The sequence below is a fragment of the Anabrus simplex genome, chromosome 1 (assembly GCF_040414725.1).
Source record: "Anabrus simplex isolate iqAnaSimp1 chromosome 1, ASM4041472v1, whole genome shotgun sequence".
Lineage (NCBI taxonomy): Eukaryota > Metazoa > Arthropoda > Insecta > Orthoptera > Tettigoniidae > Anabrus > Anabrus simplex.
In genome coordinates, this window is record NC_090265.1 from 688,953,709 (window position 1) to 688,972,036 (window position 18,328).

Sequence of the window (18,328 nt, forward strand, 5' to 3'; positions counted from 1 at the left end):
TATTTGAAAATATGGACTTAGCATCAATATCTCAGTTATTAATCACCCCATGAGAATACGTAGCGCAGTATTTTACAAGCTCCTGGGTACCATTTACGAATATGAGAACAGAATGTCGATATCTTCAATGGTTTAGAAGTTATTTCTGTGTAACATCTTAGGTTAATAACCCTGTATATACGGGGGGGGGGGGGCTAGACTAATAGAACATGTCTGATGGAAATAGACATGTTGTTCTTTAGAAAGTGTGAATGAGCTTCAGCTTAGTATATCCAGTTCTGAGATGTGAGAGTTAGAATTCCATTTTGTATTACTAATTGATCAGATTTAATATTTTAGTACAACTAATGTTTAACATGATCATTACCATTATTTTAAATTGAATTCAAGCTTGCTGGACTAAGTAACTCAGACGGTGGAGCGCTGGCCTTCTGAACCTAACTTGGCAGGTTTTATCTTGGCTCGGTACCGGGGTATTTGAAGGTGCGCATACGTCAGCCTTGTTTTGGTAGATTTACTGGCACGTAAAAACTCGTGCAAGACAAAATTCTGGCACCTCGGCTTCTCCGAAAATGGTAAAAGTAGTTATGACATAAAACCAATAACAGTATTTCATTCAAACTTTCTAATTGGCTTACATTTAATAATGTTTCACAACATTATGTTATGGAAAGAAAGACTAGTTCTTCTAGCATATGACATCAATACAAGAAATGATTAAAACTGAGACAAGGAACAGGGTTTTGTTTTTTAAACTTTTTTAACCCTCTTTTTAACTCTTTTTGCATGCCGTTGAAATGTTCAATTTTGTCAGTGTTTAGGTATTTGGGACGTAATAACTGGTGTGGGTAATAATACGAAACAGAAATGGAAGGTCTATGCCACAACATTGTTAAAAAACCAAGGTAAGTTGAGTCAAAATGTTACGTATACTGTTGTTAATATGGATGCAGGTAACAGAGCAGTGGCTGTTATTACTGTCACATTGTTCAGAATGTAAGGATGTGGAAACATTTTCTGAAGTACTGAAAGAGGAAATGGCTGAAATTGAATGGAAACTATGGATCAACACATGCAGCTTGAACCTAATGGATGTGGTACAGTCGACAGGTTTTGGTTGCGACACGTAATGGAGAAACATTTTGCTCTTATAGTACACCATTATGTATCTAAAATCCAATCTGCTTAATTGAGAGAAAGAAAGGGACTCTTGAACAGTTAATTCATTTGTCCTCTCTTATAAGGAAGGGGACGTGTTGAAATCGGTGTCTATGTATGATTAGTGCCCATTAACACCATGCTACTGTTGCCTTTTATAAGTTTCAAACGTGTGTGGTAAAAGATATAAACAGGCTGTCTACATGTCATGAAAGTCCTGTCCATGTTTTCAGGTCATGAAAATTGCAAACGAAGAACTTAAGAAACATGAAGTTGACTAGTACCTACAGCGAATAAACAATCAATGCTGTGCTCCTTTTCATAAACCCATTTATTTTTATAATTATTTCTCCTTATCCAGCTGAGTCGAGTCATTTAGAGTAGTTCCCCACCTTCCTCTCTCCTCCCACTTATTTCTCTTCAATTTTGTTCCTATAGGTATCAGCCCCATGTGGATTTCATCAATGTCTTCTTTTTTCCTCATTTTTATCTTTCCAACTGTTAATTCAACCTTTAACATTGTTATATCATTCTCTCTTTCTGTCTTTTCAAACTGTACCACTTTTTCTCACGTTCAGGTATTTGTCAAAATAGACTTCACATTTTTTCTTTTGGTTATATTAGTAACTCTCATTCTTCATCCTTCAACTTTGTGTATACTCTTCTCTTGCTTCTTACGAGCTCATGTAGCATTGTTTTGCTTCCCTCTATATCCTCTTCTATCTCTAGTGAATTTCTCCCAGCCTTCCTCTTTTCTTCAGTTAATTTTTATGCCTATTTTTTATTTCTTAATATTTCCTTTTATGTTCTTCCTTTTTATCCCTTTTCCATTCTTGCATTGCTTTTATCTTTTCTTACCAGTGAGTTGGCTGTGCGGTTAGGGACGCGTGGCTGTGAGTTTGCATCCAGCAGATAGTGGGTTCGAACCCCACTGTCAAAAACCCTGAAGATGTTTCCTGCAGTTTCCCCATTTTCACACCAGGCAAATGCTGGCTAGGGCTGTATGTTAAGGCCACAGCCGTTTCCTTCCCACTACTTGGTCTTTCCTATCCCATCATTGCCATAAGACCTGTCTGTGTCGGTGCAATGTAAAGCAAATTGTTGTTTTTTCTGTCAACTTCCTTCACTGTTTCTTTCCACCATGGTATCTCCTTTTCTTTTACTCTTGCAAATGTTCTAACACAAGTTTTCTCTGCACAGTTTATAAATGTATCTTTAAACTTAGGTCCTTCCACCCGTCCAAATTGCATTGATGAAATTTAAATATTTCCTGTACATTTTTATCTTTTAATTTGCACACTTTTATTTTCTTATTTCCTTCATTCTTTCAATTTTTCTCACTCATTATTGCTACCACTAGTGGATGGTGTCCAAATGCTTCTCCCGGTAGAGCCATCCATCTACTGCGACCTCAACTATATTGTGTACTGGATTTGCTATTCTTCCTAAACCACATATTTTATCATATGGTTGAAAGTGTAAGACTTATCAATGATGTCAACATATTTTCGAGTGCAAGACTTTTGGATACTGTAAATAATATACACCCTTAATTTAAAATGAATTTAAAATATAGGTAAGTTATTTTTTATTGTGTATCATTGAAAGTGCAATATTTTTGTGTAATTATCCTGTATTGCATAATAAATATAAATAAACTAGTTAGAAAGAAAGAATGCTACTGGAGATACTTGTTGACAGTGCCAAAATGTAGAGTTGTGGGCATTCTTTCTAATTCATTATTGTTTGCTTTGAGTCATGAAATATAGGGACATCATTTTATCTATTCGGGGGGATTTTCACTCGTCCGGTCGCCTGCGCTGCAAGCCTGTCTCCTGCCGAGCACTTGGAAATAATGTGGCCAGTGCACGTTTTTGCACACGATTTCCTGTACTTTGTGAAGGTTTTATGTATATACACATGCTCACGTAAAGAAAATGGCATTGGAACAACATACTGAGCACTAAACACATGAACACATGACTAAACTGAACCTCATGCTGGTAAAACTTTCAGCAGACTGCAATGGATGGGAGCTTGTGACACCAAGAAGCGCATAACGGAAAATTGCTTGGCGGGAGACAAGCTTGCAGCACAGGCAACCGGGCGAGTGAGAATCCCGTGACTAGATAAAATGTGCCTGTATTTTAGGAAATTGTCATGGAAGTTACGAAAGTCATGAAAAATGGTTTGCTGAAATCTGTACACACACTTAATGAAAGATCACACTCCTGAGGTGAAGACATCAGATTGCAACTGTGATGGGGTGTAAAGTGAATATAAGAATGGGAAGAATGTTGTTACAATATATCACAAGTCCAGTTTCAGCTTAGAGTGTGAATGGAACTTCTTTGCCCTTGGAGAGAATTCTTATGGGGGCATTGAGGGCACAATGAAGAGATCAGGTGCAAATGCTACTTTTCAGATGCATCAAAGGACCAGATTCGAAAAACAAGACTGTTACTTGTATCTATATAAATGGCAGTACCAAAGAGAAAATAATAGGATAGAGATGAAACTTTACATTTCAGTGCCAAGCAAAATGGCAGACTTGTAGTATGTGGCTGTAAAGAGATGGCACAGTTTTGTACATTGTTCATTTACCTCATTAACAGATGATGCAGTAATGTACCATCTGGCCATTCTTCCCTCAGCTTGCCCCATGCCTACTCTACTCCTCCCAACACACACATGCCCCTACTGGTGCAGTTCCACTATTTTCATTCCCGGTACATTACAATTCATATACAGTTGAACCTGCTTTATACGTAACTCTGTTCTACGTAATTCGTATTTGTACGTAATTTCCTTTAGGTCCCGGCAAAATATAATTTAAAAGAGTGTTAATTAAACCTTATTTATACGTAATCCGTTTATACGTAATTCGCTTTTATACGTATTAAGTGCCAATGAAATATAACTGAGTTTTGCGTAATTGTAAAGAGAACGTGCTTTTTTAAAGAAACTACTGTATTTACGAAGTTTCCTCATTGCCGGCATAGGCGGAAGTAGAGCGATCGGGTTTCGGTGCTGAAACAGAACACACAGAGTTTCGCGGAGTGACATTGTTGACACTTACTTACTGGCGGCTTAACAAAGGCAAGTCCTCTTCGCTCTTCCTCTACCTTCGTCGTTTTTGACACGCCGCCAAAGATACATTATAAACAAAGTGGGCGGTTTCGGTGCGGAAACAAAGAAAATACAGTAAATTTGTTTGAATATGAGAATTTCTTTCGTGGGAACAACGGTGAAGTAAAATATCCACGACGCCGGTATCTGGTGTTCACTGTTGAACAATAGTTTTGTCATCCAGTTGCTTTTGATTAGCCATGGAGAACAGAGAAAGGAAAAGTTATACGAGAAGTAGACGCTAATCCACACAAAACAAAAACGGAAATTGCTTAGACCGCGCTATGTACAGTCATCAGTAAAAGAAAAGCTATTTTGGACGAGTTCCTAAAACTGGGTTCAAAATCAGCAAAGTGCAGCCGTCAGCAAGAAGGATGGTAGGCAGATTTCGAGAAATCACTTCACATGGTTCCGGCAAAAGCGGGCTGCAGCTCTACCAATTAGTGGCAACTGCTGAAGGCAAAGGCGATAGATTTAGCTAAAATGATGAGTATCTCCGATGATTTCAAGGCTTCATCAGGATGGTTGCAAGGATTTAATGATCATCAAGGAATCACAGGGAGAACAATTTGCGGCGACTCAAAATCTGCGGACGACGTCACTGTGCAACACTGGAAAGAAGAGGTTCTGCGGTGTATCAGCCTCCAAACATCTACAACTGTGATGAGACCGGCCTATTCTACAATCTCTTTCCTAATAAAACATTAGCTGAAAAAATGACTCGTGCCATGGAGGGAAGAAAAAAGTAAAATTCGTGTAACAGTACTTCTCGCCACCAATGCAGATGAATCTGACAAACTTCCTCCACTTGTGAAAGGAAAATCGAAGAATCCGAGATGTTTTAAGGGTGCGAAAACAAAACCTACGGAATATGAATCCAGTGGCACAGTGGTTGAAAAAACTGGACATAAAAATGAAAAAGAAACAGTAGAAGATCCTTCTTCTTATGGATCGATGTGCAGCACATACACCTCAAATCGTTCTGGAGAATGTCGGAGTTGAATTTTTCCCTTCTAACTGTAGCAGTGTTCTACAACCGCTTGATTTGGGTATCATTGCAAATTTCAGAGTGCATTATAGAAAAATGCTGGTTCAACATTCGATAACACTGATTGATGCAGGAAATGAACCTCTCTCCATTAATTTGCTACAAGCCATAGACTTTACTTTGGCTGCCTGGAAGCAGGAGTCATCCTCCACAGCCAGCAACTGTTTCCGCAAAGCTGTTGTCTTACTAGAAGAGGCTGCCTCTAATGATGATTATGGGGATGAAGTTTTGTCTGGCAATGGGCTAACGCTACCGGAAGGCGTAGAAGTCGATACTTTTGTACATTTCGATGACAATTTGGCTGTATGAGGAGAACTACCGGATGAAGAGATTATTGCTGATGTATGCCAACAACGCGGCGGTGATGGACCAGCTACAAGCGATAGACATTGGAGATGGAGATAACAACTTGAATTTTGAAACACCTGAACTGAGTGAAGTGTTAAGTGCAATCGATGTGTGTAGGAGTTGCATCAATGCGAAAATTTGTAGTGAAAATGTTTTGAATTCATTACTAAGTTTGCAAAAGGGGGTTTATACTCTTAATGCAAAAAAAGTGAAACAAGCCAAACTATCTGATTTCTTTAAAGCTGGACTAAGTTCAAAATAATATTTTCTGTCTTAATGTGTTTATTATTTGCAACGGTTTGGACATGTAGGTCTATTCCATTGGTTTCTTTTTGAGTAAATATGTGATGTATTGCGTAAGTCTGATTTCTAAGTAATTCTGAGTTACAAGTAGTTTTTTCTCTTCCCCTTGAAATACGTATAAGTCAGGTTCAACTGTGTCTCGGAAAGCGTGCTCAGAGGGTTACCGTAATCTGCAGTCAAAATCATGAAAGAAAGAAATCTATGATTATCACTATTGGTGCATGGAATGTCAGAACATTGCTAGACAACAATAACAGGCCAGAGAGAACAGCAGCTGCCATCAGCCATGAGCTGAATAGATATAGTCACCCTGAGTGAAACCAGCTTTGCAGGAGAAGGAAAAATCAAGGCTTCAACAGGCTACACAGTCTTCTGGAAAGGGAAGGAGGAAGCTGAACGTTGCATCCATGGTGTTGGTTTTGCAGTAAGGACAAAATTGGCGAATGATAGACTCTCTCCCATTGCAGTTTGTTACATTCACGCTCCAGTTAAGTCATCAGATTTTCCAGATGTGTATTTGTAATTATTGTTGTATTTTAATTATTTTTTGAAATGATCATGTGATTGTTTAATGAGCATTGGCAAATCAATAAATGTAATTTATGGAGCTTGAGTTATTGTGGTCTACTGATGTTAAGATTATGTCAGTGCACTGATTTGAGGCAGCTTCCCATATCCCCCTATCCTGTGCTAACCTTTTCATTTGTATGTAACCACATCTACTATGTTGTCTGTGTGTCTTGATCTACCCCTACCATTCCCTCAAAAACTAAAGAAGTTTGGTTTTTTAAGATGTATCCTATTATTCTCCCCTTCTGGTCAAATTTTGCCAAATCATTCTCCTCTCACCAATTCAATTTAGCTTATCTTCATTCATGATTAAATCTACGCATCTCACCTTCAGCATTCTGTAACACATTTCTAAAGCTTCTGTTCTCTTTCTGAGCTAGTTATTGTCCATGTTTCACTTCCATACAATGCCACACTCCAGATAAGTCTTCAGGAACATCTTTCTAATTCCTGGCAGTGTTGGAAGTGAGCAAATTTAATTTTAAGACCTTCCTTGCTTGTGCCATTCTTCATTTTATTTCCTGCCATCGTCAGTTATTCTATACCCATGTATTTTCATCTTGTCCTACTCCTGTAGAGTATTATTTTGATCTTAATAGGATCATTCTGCTTCTGTATATTAAACAATTTCTCCATCTCTTCTGCATACTCTGATAAAATAAGAATTTCCTTTCCTTAGATCGTGGTTCATCTTGAACCAACTCCAGTTTACCTGGTGTGGTGAATGAGTGTTCTCCATTTACCTCTGTCCATGAAGATTTCTTATGTAACCTGCTGCTAATTCAGACCTCGTCCACTAGATAATTTCTAATCTGATCGTTCCATCTCTTCCTTGGCTGACCTCTTGATCTTCTGCCTTCAAGTTTTTTCTCAAACCACACTGTTCACTTCGACAAAATGGCATGTTGTTTTCTGAATCTTAGTTTTTAAGATCATTTCCAGTGCATGTAGCTTGCTGAAATTTCTGTAGGCTTAGATATGGCTTTCTAGACTGGTACAAAGAAGCTCCTGTAGAGTATTAATTTTGATCTTAATAGGATCATTCTGCTTCTGTTTGTGACAGTGCATGGTACTACCTGCAACAGTCTGGCAGTCATTACAAAACCAGGCTAACTTAGGGAGAACCAATGGCTGTGGGTGGAGGAGTTCTCTCTTAGCAGTTTTTGATGAAGCCTGTGGGTAGGAAATGACAGATTTATCACATTGCTGCTGCCTTGCAGATTGGATAGTGGACTATCAAAGTTAACTCTGATAGAGAAACTACACCTTGCGTTAGGCCCAGTAAGCCATCAAGAGGAGAAAAAATTGTCAAATCTATACCTGCCAACTTTCCTGATTTATGCAGGAGGCTCCTGATTTTTTATAGTTTTTCCTGCCTCCCAATTATTCTATTTCTCCCGATTGTAGGTTATTTTTTGGTGAACTTCAAACATTTGTTTTCAAATCTCACCATTTCTGTTTGTGCGCCAGTGGCCGGAAGTCCTTCGCTCCTTGGCCGGTTTCAAATGAAATATTTAAGTTCATTAATATGAGAATTCTAGAGACTAGTCGGTAGATTTTGTCTTTTTTTGAAATTTAGTGACAATTTCAAAGATAGCTCTAGTGCCTTTTTTTTTAGATATTTTAGGAGCCATTTGGAGACAATTCTGGTGAATTTTAATTTCTTGGTAAAATAGCATTGCACTTCGCATACTCGCACTGGCGCGTGATGCAATATGTTAATCTATGCATTTGCTAAATAATGCCATCTAAGTGAACGACTGATTCACGTGTGGAGCATGAGTTCATACTATTTTCGGAAGGCTTTATCAGATACAAAGTATGTTAAAAGTGTTATTTTTAATATCCACCTATTCAGTACAAAGAGATACAGATACCGATCATCTCACTGGTATACTTTCTGTGAGGGAATAGAGATGTGTAATTTTTAGCCCTGTAGCCTCGTACAGCAAGTCAGGTTTTGAGACAATAAGTGTTATTATACAACTATAGCATAGTACTCCTGTATTGCGCAAGACATGCAGAATAAGTAGTTTTGACCAGTTGTATGTCCTGATTTTCATATCAAAAACTCCTGATTTTTTTTTTGTAAAGTTGGCAGGTATGCAAATCGCTTTAGACAGTAAAACGAGTCTTGGATTTAAACAAAAACAGACATAAACCTCTTGTGTATAATTCTGTTAAGGATGACAGTAATAGGTCCGAAGTTAAATGGAATTATTCAAAGAAGAAAATTCCTGGGCAAAAAAGAAAAATTCAAAATGGAAACATTAAATACCGTAACTCTAACAATGTGGCCTTAGACAGAATAGATCAACAATAGATTGGATATTTACAGTGCAAAGGATAATGGAAAAATACCTGGAAAGGAACAAGGAAATCTTATTTCTGGATTTGGAAAAAGCTTATTATGCAGTTAAGAGAAAACGTGTATGGGAATGCCTATGGAAAAGGAATGTACCAAAATCATTAAGTAACAAGATAAAAATGTTGTATGAGGAGAGTAAAAGCCGTGTGTAAGTGGTAACTCTGAAACATTTTATAATTAGAAAAAAGTTTCAGGCAAGGAAGTGCAGTCACCATTTTTGTTTATTATATTGATGGATGAAATCATAAAACGTGTAAAACAGAGTATCAGTAGTGATGAATTGAATGCTTTGGTATTTGCTGATGATGTGATATGGGGAAAGGGAGAAAAGTACAAAGAAGACTGGACGTGTGGAATGGTAATTAGTAAAAAGAAAACTGTAGTCATGCACTATGGAAAAGAGATAAGCCAAGAGAACATAAATGGGGAACATTTAGAGAATGAACAACAGTTTACATATCTGGGTAGCATTATGAATGGAAGTAATGAAATCAACCCTGAAATTAATAAGACTAATGGCCAGTTACATGTGTAACTTCAACTGTGCTGTTAACTTTGAGTTTCCATAAACTTAAATCCAGATTTATAAGCCCTGGTAATAAAAAACAGTAATAGTCATGTTTATTATGGTGGTGGTGGTTTTAAGAGGAAGTACAACTAGGCAACCATCCTCAACATGTTTAGTATTTCTCATCCTCCAACAGATGTCTCTACACAAATGTTTTTAGGGTTATTTTGGTAATATCTAGTTACTTTTGCTAGCAGAAGTTTTCTACAATGAAAAATGGTTAGCAAATATGTACATTCATCTGTCTGATTTAGCATGTAATAATGTCTCATAATATGAAAATATGTACGATCTAATGATGCAAAAATTAGGTATACATTATTTCCCCTTCTTTCTTATTCACAGTATGCAGACGTCTTCAATTTCACTTTGATTGTTGTCGTCAGTAAAATAATAAAGATACACTGCAATTGCCGAACAGATCATTTTTCAGTGAGCCAGGACACAACAAGCGTAAACGAAAATAATCACATAAATGAAAACGTTCTGCACACTTTGGAACCTATCATTCTGGCACTGAAATTCTGCACTGATGGTGCGATATCTATTTATTCTCGATGCAATTGCTGCAGATTTTTTAAACTGACCACGCAACATGCATTGACAAAAATACTTTCGTAACTGCTGACGTGAAGTCCACTTGATATTTCAATCGAAAGTAGTGAGCTAACCCTGACTTGGGGTGTGAAGTGTATTGAAACAGATAAAAAGGTAACAAACTACAGCTCCCTGCAAGATTTTTAATTAAAGAAGTCCAGATGTTTTATGTTTATTGGGAGTCTGAGACCTAACGTCACCGGTTAAAGGATATAATAGCATTTTAAAAAGCAATGAAAAATCGATATTTATTATTCAGTAGGTTTATATTAAATGCATACCGGTACCCAAGATATTTATTATTTAGTACAAATGTAAATATTAATAGTAAATGCTCCATAATTTCAGATTGTGTACACTAACTGTTGGTGGGACTCAGGATTCAAAGCCTGACGAAGGATCAATTAGAGCCTGATGAAAATCCGTTAGACTAGAGTTCTGTTTTATTTGACGATTCATTTCCTGTATTGGAAGATATATCTACAGTAGAGGCGTCATGCTCAGAGAAGATTAATAACCTAAACAGCTGGGGCAGATGACACAATACACGTTGAATCAGTGATATGGAAGTAAACGTACTAGAGTCCAACACACCCAAGCACGTCAAGACTACAATGAATGACTGTAAATATATTATAATCAGTTCATTACCACTTTCTAATATTTACGAAACTAATATAAGACCTTGTACGAAACGGTATGGTGTGACGCCTCATAGTGGTATTTGTTGGAATCGGTTCTGACATAAAGGTAACTACGGCACTAGCTGCAGTTACCAGTCGTTGCGGAGATAACTGTGAAGAAGCCGATAACTGTTGTTCCGGAAACTCCTTTTAAATGTATCACTAGGTTAAGTCGCTAATAACTACGCATCTGCAGATAACTCATTCCATAAACCGGCAAAAAGTAAAGATACAACATTTTATTAGGATGACGAAGTACCCAAGAGAACAAAATTAACATTATATAAACAGTATTTCATACCGGTTGTAACATACAGACTAGAAACTCGGGTAGCTAATAAGAGACAAGATAGTTAGATCCAAGCAGTGGAAATGAAATTTTTAAGAACATTGGTTAAAAAGACAGAATTCAAAAGATTAAAATCAGAGAAGACCTAAATATAGAACCGTTAGTCCAGAACATACAGAAAGCAAGACTGAGTTGGTTCGGACATGTAAAAAGAATGGGAAAGGAACGGGTAGCAAGAAGGGAAAGAGACCAGTTGAAAGACAGAAGAAGGTGGATGGATCAGATTTGGAAGAACATTAGAGAAGCTGGATTGGATGTGGCGGAAGTAATGGAGCAGGAAACGTGGAAGGACAGAAAGGAGTGAGGAGGCTTATTAAACACACCCGGGCGAGTGGAGTGGGACATTGATTATGATGAGCTCTAACTGCTAAATGTGAGGAGCTTGTAGATCTCATGGAAATAAGGTAGAGTTTCTCGCACTGAGTGAAACAGAAGGGAAAGGAAATAAATTGCTGCAGAAAGGGTACAATCTCTTTGGGCATGAAAATGAGGAAACAAGGTATGGTGTGACATTCATATCAGAAAGAACATCGATGCTGTGGCTGATATAGAACATTATAAACTAATTTCAAGCTAAATCAGAAAATCAACAAAAACACCTGGACCATTTTTCATGTTTTGCTCCACAGACTGGGTGTAAGTCGAGAAGAGAAAGATGATTTTCTTTAAGACGTAGAGGACTCTGTCGAACAAGATGATACTCCCATTGTGGGAGATCTAAATGCTCAGGTGGGAACTGTAAGGACAGGGTATGAAGCAGTGATTGGTTCCCATGGATATGGAAAGAGGAACTAGGGTAATGTTTTGTTGACTTCTGCATACAAAACAACCTAATAATCAAGAATGCCTGGTTCAAAAAGCAGCTGAGTCATAAGATCACAAGGTACAGCTGAAATGGAGAGAAATAGTCTTTTATTGACTAAGATTTTATTAAATTTCATGTCTCATCTTAATCAGAGAAACATATGGCCCCATACATTGTTTCCCATGTAAGGTGTGCGTTAGGAAGTTTTGATGATAATGGCAGGCCAAGTTTCCTATTGCTTTTCTCAGGAGTTTCTACTTTAACAGCAGGCTCACTTGCATACTGTCATTACAATTGCATGGGGAGTTTTCATTATAATGGTAGGTTCCTTCCCTGCTGCCATTCAAAATTGAGTTTTGTTATCATAATGATCGGCCCCTTTTACTAATGCCAGTCACTATTGAGATTGGGAGTTCTGATTATAATAGTAGGCCTCCTTGCATACTGCCAATCTCTGTTCTCTTCCAACGAGGAGACCTCCTGACACTGGCACATCACCTCTGAGTGGAGGGCATGTTTCCTATTTTGTACTAAGGGTGAGGGAGTACCTTGGGAGAACTCCCTTTCTCTCAACTTTCTTTTCTTGTTTCTTGATCCTCGATTGCAAATTGTCTAGCAGATCACTTTGCACATGTCTGGTTTCAGGAATTACCACCCCTAATTTCTTGTTCTGCTGCTCGTGTCATTCAAGGAAGGGTAATTCTGGAGAGTTGTGCAAGGATGTGGCTTCCAGTCCAGATAATGTCCACAGCTTGATGTTGAAACTTCTCATATTACCCTACATGGGTGAAGCTTAACTCAGAATCTGTTTCATCAGAGGATGATGATTTGCCAGAATAGTACTGTTATCGTCATTGCTGATGATTTAAATGACATCTTAGACATCCCTCTGCCAGTACTCTTCTTCCAAGTTCAGGACACGGTGGCTATATCTCTGCTAGTAGTCTTGTTACCATCTTAATATTGCTGCCTCATGACCATGATAGTTGTGGCATGAAGATTTTATGGTCTGACAAACAATTTGTGTCAACAATAAGAAATGAGGGGTCATTATTATGCAAGGAAGTAGTTAATTGATAATTTTCGATTGAAAAATTTTCTATGTACGGGATTGGCACATGACTTTCAAATTATGTGTAAAAACAGTATCTTGCATTTCGGGGACTTAAGAATGTCAGCTGCGTGTTATGCTGAAAATTGGTTTTAGTTTAAAGTCTCTTGTTCTTATAGATTTTGTTATATTTATTTGTGAATGTCAGCTTTCATTCTAAAAATATTGTTTTGGCCATGTTGGAGAGACAGCTGCCATATGCAGGGCAAAGCACGAAAACATTTTTGCAAACTCCGTATTTATCAATTTACATACAGGAACCCTCTAATAAAATTCTTTGTATGCAGCTGAGCAGGTATTCAGCACATCACTCGGCATGCCTATGAAGGAGTCCTGAAAGATTTTATATGTAATAACTAGAGCCCGGATTTCTATGCGCTATCAAATCTCAAAATATGCATGCATGCATTCATGCACTATCATATGACAAGACATGCACAATAAACTGGAAAATATGCACTATCATAATTCAGTTCCCTTTCAAACAATGTCCAATAACTGATTTCTCTAAATTGTCTTGATATAAGCTCATCCGTTTATGCCAGCCCATTTTTACGCACAGAAAATACAGTACTTTTGTACGTCGCTAGAAGTGACAGGTGCATACTTAAATGAAGACATTTGGGACAAAGTGAGGTCAAATTGCACTTCTTTTGCATTTTCACCACAATATGTCTTTTATAAGTTTGACGAATTCACAATCAGGATTTGAACGGATTATCCTGTTCAGTTTATCTCTCGCTGCCGCAGCTACTTCTCCGTACGATTATTGCAGATGATGTCTTCAATAACTGCTAAAGATTGCAGCTGCGATAACAAAGACGTGTGTCGAGTGAGAGTTCCGGGTAGGAAATTCCAGGATAACAACGGAAGAGGGTTCAATGCAAAACCAAGATTTGTAAACTGCTATCTCGTTACCGCGACACCACCGAAGTACGGTACAAGTTTTGTTTTGTTCGTCTTAGACGAAGAAATGAGCCGTCAATGAGTCATTTACATTTTACGTTTCAGTTTATAGCAATGTATAACTGGGACACCTTAATCCGAAAAATTACAGATATCGACGTCGGTGACTACTCAAGCAACAGAATAAGAAAGTGTACAAGATGTACTAATTTTGGTTTTAACATAGGATGCCAGGAATGCATTGTCTCCATATCTCAGTAATAGACATACTGTATAACGTGGAAAAATGGTCCCAAACTCTGCAAACATTCATAAAAGGCGCTATCGTGCAAGGTAACATTATATATACGTGGAAGTCAAAAGAAAAGTCATATTATGCAATATTAAATGTTCAAATATTCGCTATTACACTCAAAACCTTCAGAATATGCATTTTGCATAAATTTCCTTCTAAAAAGCCCGAAACATGCAAGCATGCATGGAAGAACGGTTATTTGGAATTGCTAAGCCATAAAACACATATTTGCAAAGTTTGAGAAGTGTAACTAGCTTATTTTAAAACGTGCATTTGCATGGAAATCCGGGCTCTAGTAATAAACTATATCAAAGACTGAATTTAAAGTTGTCTAATTTTATTGTAGTTCTGTAACATTTAGTGTACTGGAAAGTCATTCGCAAAAAATAAGCTATCTTCAAGGTCACTGCTTTTTGGATCTATAACCTTATTTTCAATGCCTTTTATACGAGAATCTTTTAATTATTGCTATTGTAAAAAGTAAATTTGTGTCCTCGCCCTGAGGTGGTGCAGTTCTTTTCAGGTACCCCAATGGAGGTGAGCTACATTTACCATTTTAATTACATATCAGACCTGCCATTCTTAAATTTCTGGCAGTACCACAAATTGAACCCAGGCCCCCCGAGGACGGCAGCTAATAGTACTAACCGTTAAACTACAGAGGTGTACATTGCTATTGTCATAATTTAGTAGTTCATACTAGAATTTTAGTTCAGTTTTGGGAAGTTTATGATTTACAATAAAAACTGAAATTCTTTTAGATATTTTTAAGTTATAAAACTCTTGGAAGATGCTGGAGAATGGAATTTTTGCTTTCTCCCCTGTCTATATCAAGGTTTCAGCATTTCTTGGTCTGCCACATTTCAGCTTTTATTGTCCTATGGTCTGTGTAGCATGGTTTACTCATAAAATTGTTTCATATGACAGATTCTACTCCAGCTCCAGGAAGCTACGACCCGAAGTTTGGATCTAAGGTTAAAGGTGCCATAATAGAGAAAAGTGGAAGATTCACCGATAAGACTGATGGAGAGTCTCCAGCTGCTGCTGTTTCTAAAGCTTCAAGTATGAACTGCTTGCCAGTATTTCGCACAGTAAGTATTTGGGTATTTGAGAAATTTATACTGGAGAATTGTTTGGATTCGACCAGACTGATTGCAGTGACCCTTCGTCGAATGCTCAGTTAACAGTGTAAATGTTATGGTGAGTCATTCTGGCGTAAAATTTATTTACATACCGGTACTTACGAACTTAACTTCTTGCTGCAGTTTTAGATAGAACATGGTGTTTTGAAGCCATTAATTGTGATGAAACTGGATAGGATGATGAATGAAAACGTCAGGACATCACTGCACACTTGCCATTGTGACTTGCAGAGGTGACCGTAACTTTTTTTAAATGGGATCATCTCTTTTCTGACTGTCAATCCATGAAACTCTTAGCGGTATGCCAAATTGTCCCTTTTTATTCATTCCAATCCTGTTTTGTTCCTTCTTTGTAAATAATGGTATGGCCACAGTAGTTGTAGGATCATTGAACATTTTGAATCTTAAAAACTTGGAAGGCTCTAAAGGTGTGTGAATTAAGTCACATATACAGAGGTCTAATATTGGAACACTGCGCGCTTGTTAACTACAGTATTCTGAACACACTCTCCCTTCAATAAGCTGAAACTGCAGCACTGCTGTATGAGCTGTCCCTAAAAACAAACTGTAAAAATGTCACATTGAGATCAAAATCATTTGAAGGAAATAGTTTCTTCATGTAAATGATAATCATAAATTGTAGTGCATTTCTCAGTTATGTGATGAAGTCCACTGTATTTCTGCAAGTTACCATGTCATAAGACATATATATATATATACATATATATATATCGATGTTTAAAACGCCCAAGTTCTATACCTTGGAAAAAATCATTTCTGGAACACGGTCAAAATCCAAAATTAAAAAATTCTAAAACTTGGTAATCAATTCCATATTTCTACATACATACTGTGCCTGTTAAGGCTAAGCAATGGCGATAGAATAGTGAGACACCTCAAGGGTGCTCGGTAAGAAATTGATATCATCATTTCTCCTTATCCAGCTCCTGCCGGGTTGGGATATTTATGGCACTTCTCAATCTTCCTCTTTCCTTCTACCATTCCTCTTCCATAATCTTGCCCCAGTCTAAATTTCATCTTTTATGCCGCTCTTCACTGATTCAATCCACCTTGTTCTAGGTCTTGCTCTCTTGCCCTTGCACTTTGCCTCCAGCATCTGTCTTGGAATTCTATTCTCCTCCATCATCTTTAAATGTCCAAACCACCTTAGTTTATTCTTTTCAACTCTCTCATTTAGCTTTCCTATACCAACTTCCTAACGTCTTCATTTCTTTCCTTGTCTTTCCTGTCATACTTAGGAATTTCATCTCACTGGCTTGAATTCTACTCTCTTACCTGCTAGTCAAAGTCCAAGTCTCAGTTGCATAAGTCAGTCTGAGTACATAGTACATTATCTCTTTACATTTCCTTGGTACTTCTTTGCTCCAAACAAGTTTTCTTACACTTTGGTAGAATGCATTACCCTGCTGTACCCTCCTGCTAATTTCCATGTCCACTCTAGCATTTTCCATTAATTTACTTCCTAGGTATTTAAAGCTGTCAGCACCTTCAGCACGGTGTAGCATAGTCGTAGATAGGGAAAGTGGGTGAAAATGGGTCAGGGTAACCAATAAAAAAAATGAAGAGGAATAGAACATTCAGGTTATAGACTAACTCAAGCTAAAATAAGGAAATCGGAAGCTGCATATTCGCTTAAATAACATGATTTATTCCAAAATGAGTCAAATATCTTGTAGCCTATATAAATTAATCTGCAAAATTTTACACAAATGTTAATTCTTCCATTTATTAATGAATTTTTTAAAAAATTAATCTTCAATCGACGTTCTTAGCATGTTGTGGGAAAACCCTAGCATCACAGCCGTTCGATGCCGCAGCAACCAGAGTTAGGCTAACCTTCAAAAAAAAAAAGAAGTAAAATCAAATAATGAATTTCTGGATAGTTAAATTGCATACACAAATAACATAAAATTTTATCCCTAGTGAATTTATGCCACAGGACTTAGGGTTAGCACATGCCCTTAAAACTAAAACATGCAATTACAAAATCTACCATATGGAAATTGACCTCAAGACTACAGAAAGTCCTGCAACAACCCTAATTATAATACAATAGGAAACGCATTATTTACACTGCGCAGACATATCATGAATCTCCACATACACATACTAATGATACAGGCAGTTGTGTATAAATTTTACTTTCCACACAGCATTAAGAAATAGGTCAACGATCCCTTCCTTTTGACATAGTATTGTTTCCACAAACTTGGAGAAACTTCCCCTGCAGTGACGTCAGAACGTTTTACTTCTCCTTTTAACACAACAAGGGATCTGCACGAACAGAGGCCATGATGAGACAGCCGTAAATTACAACTGGCTGACAGCTGGTAAACAAACAACTGGTGAACAATCTTACCTCAACTTTAGCCAATTAGAATTACAAATTACTATGCCCTCTTATTAATATAACTCACATGTAATTAGCACATGTCTACTCACTCTATACAGTGCGAAACTCAGCACTCCAATCTGCTCATAACTCAAATTCAACTGGAGCATTATCCAGATACTCACTTGTGCACTTTACCAGCACACATGACTATCATATCGCAGCTTATGCCTGCATTCATTGGGCTATTAAGGGCTTTATCCATTGTTTCTGGGCTTATCAAACATATATCTCATTTCTTACTGTAACCGAGCTCGATAGCTGCAGTCGCTTAAGTGCGGCCCGTATCCAGTATTCGGGAGATAGTAGGTTCGAACCCCACTGTCGGCAGCCCTGAAAATGGTTTTCCGTGGTTTCCCATTTTCACACCAGGCAAATGCTGGGGCTGTACCTTAATTAAGGCCACGGCCGCTTCCTTCCCTCTCCTAGCCCTTTCCTGTCCCATCGTCGCCGTAAGACCTATCTGTGTCGGTGCGATGTAAAACTAGCATTTCTTACTTATTTCTGCTTAAATTCATGACCAACTCGATTTTGT

General features: G+C 37.7%; 1 protein-coding gene across 3 annotated transcripts in view; it reads left to right on the forward strand.

Annotated features, from left to right (window-relative positions):
• Positions 1-18,328, forward strand: part of LOC137496954 (hyaluronan-mediated motility receptor-like) — an 83,641-nt gene that overhangs the window by 14,623 nt on the left and 50,690 nt on the right. For all 3 annotated transcript variants that reach the window (XR_011017544.1, XM_068225141.1, XM_068225142.1), the window contains exon 2: positions 15,166-15,329. Coding sequence is in view for 1 of the 3 variants with exons in the window: in XM_068225142.1 (XP_068081243.1) it covers positions 15,166-15,329 (164 nt within the window). In the remaining 2 variants the exon portion in view is untranslated. The remainder of the gene's footprint in view (positions 1-15,165; positions 15,330-18,328) is intronic.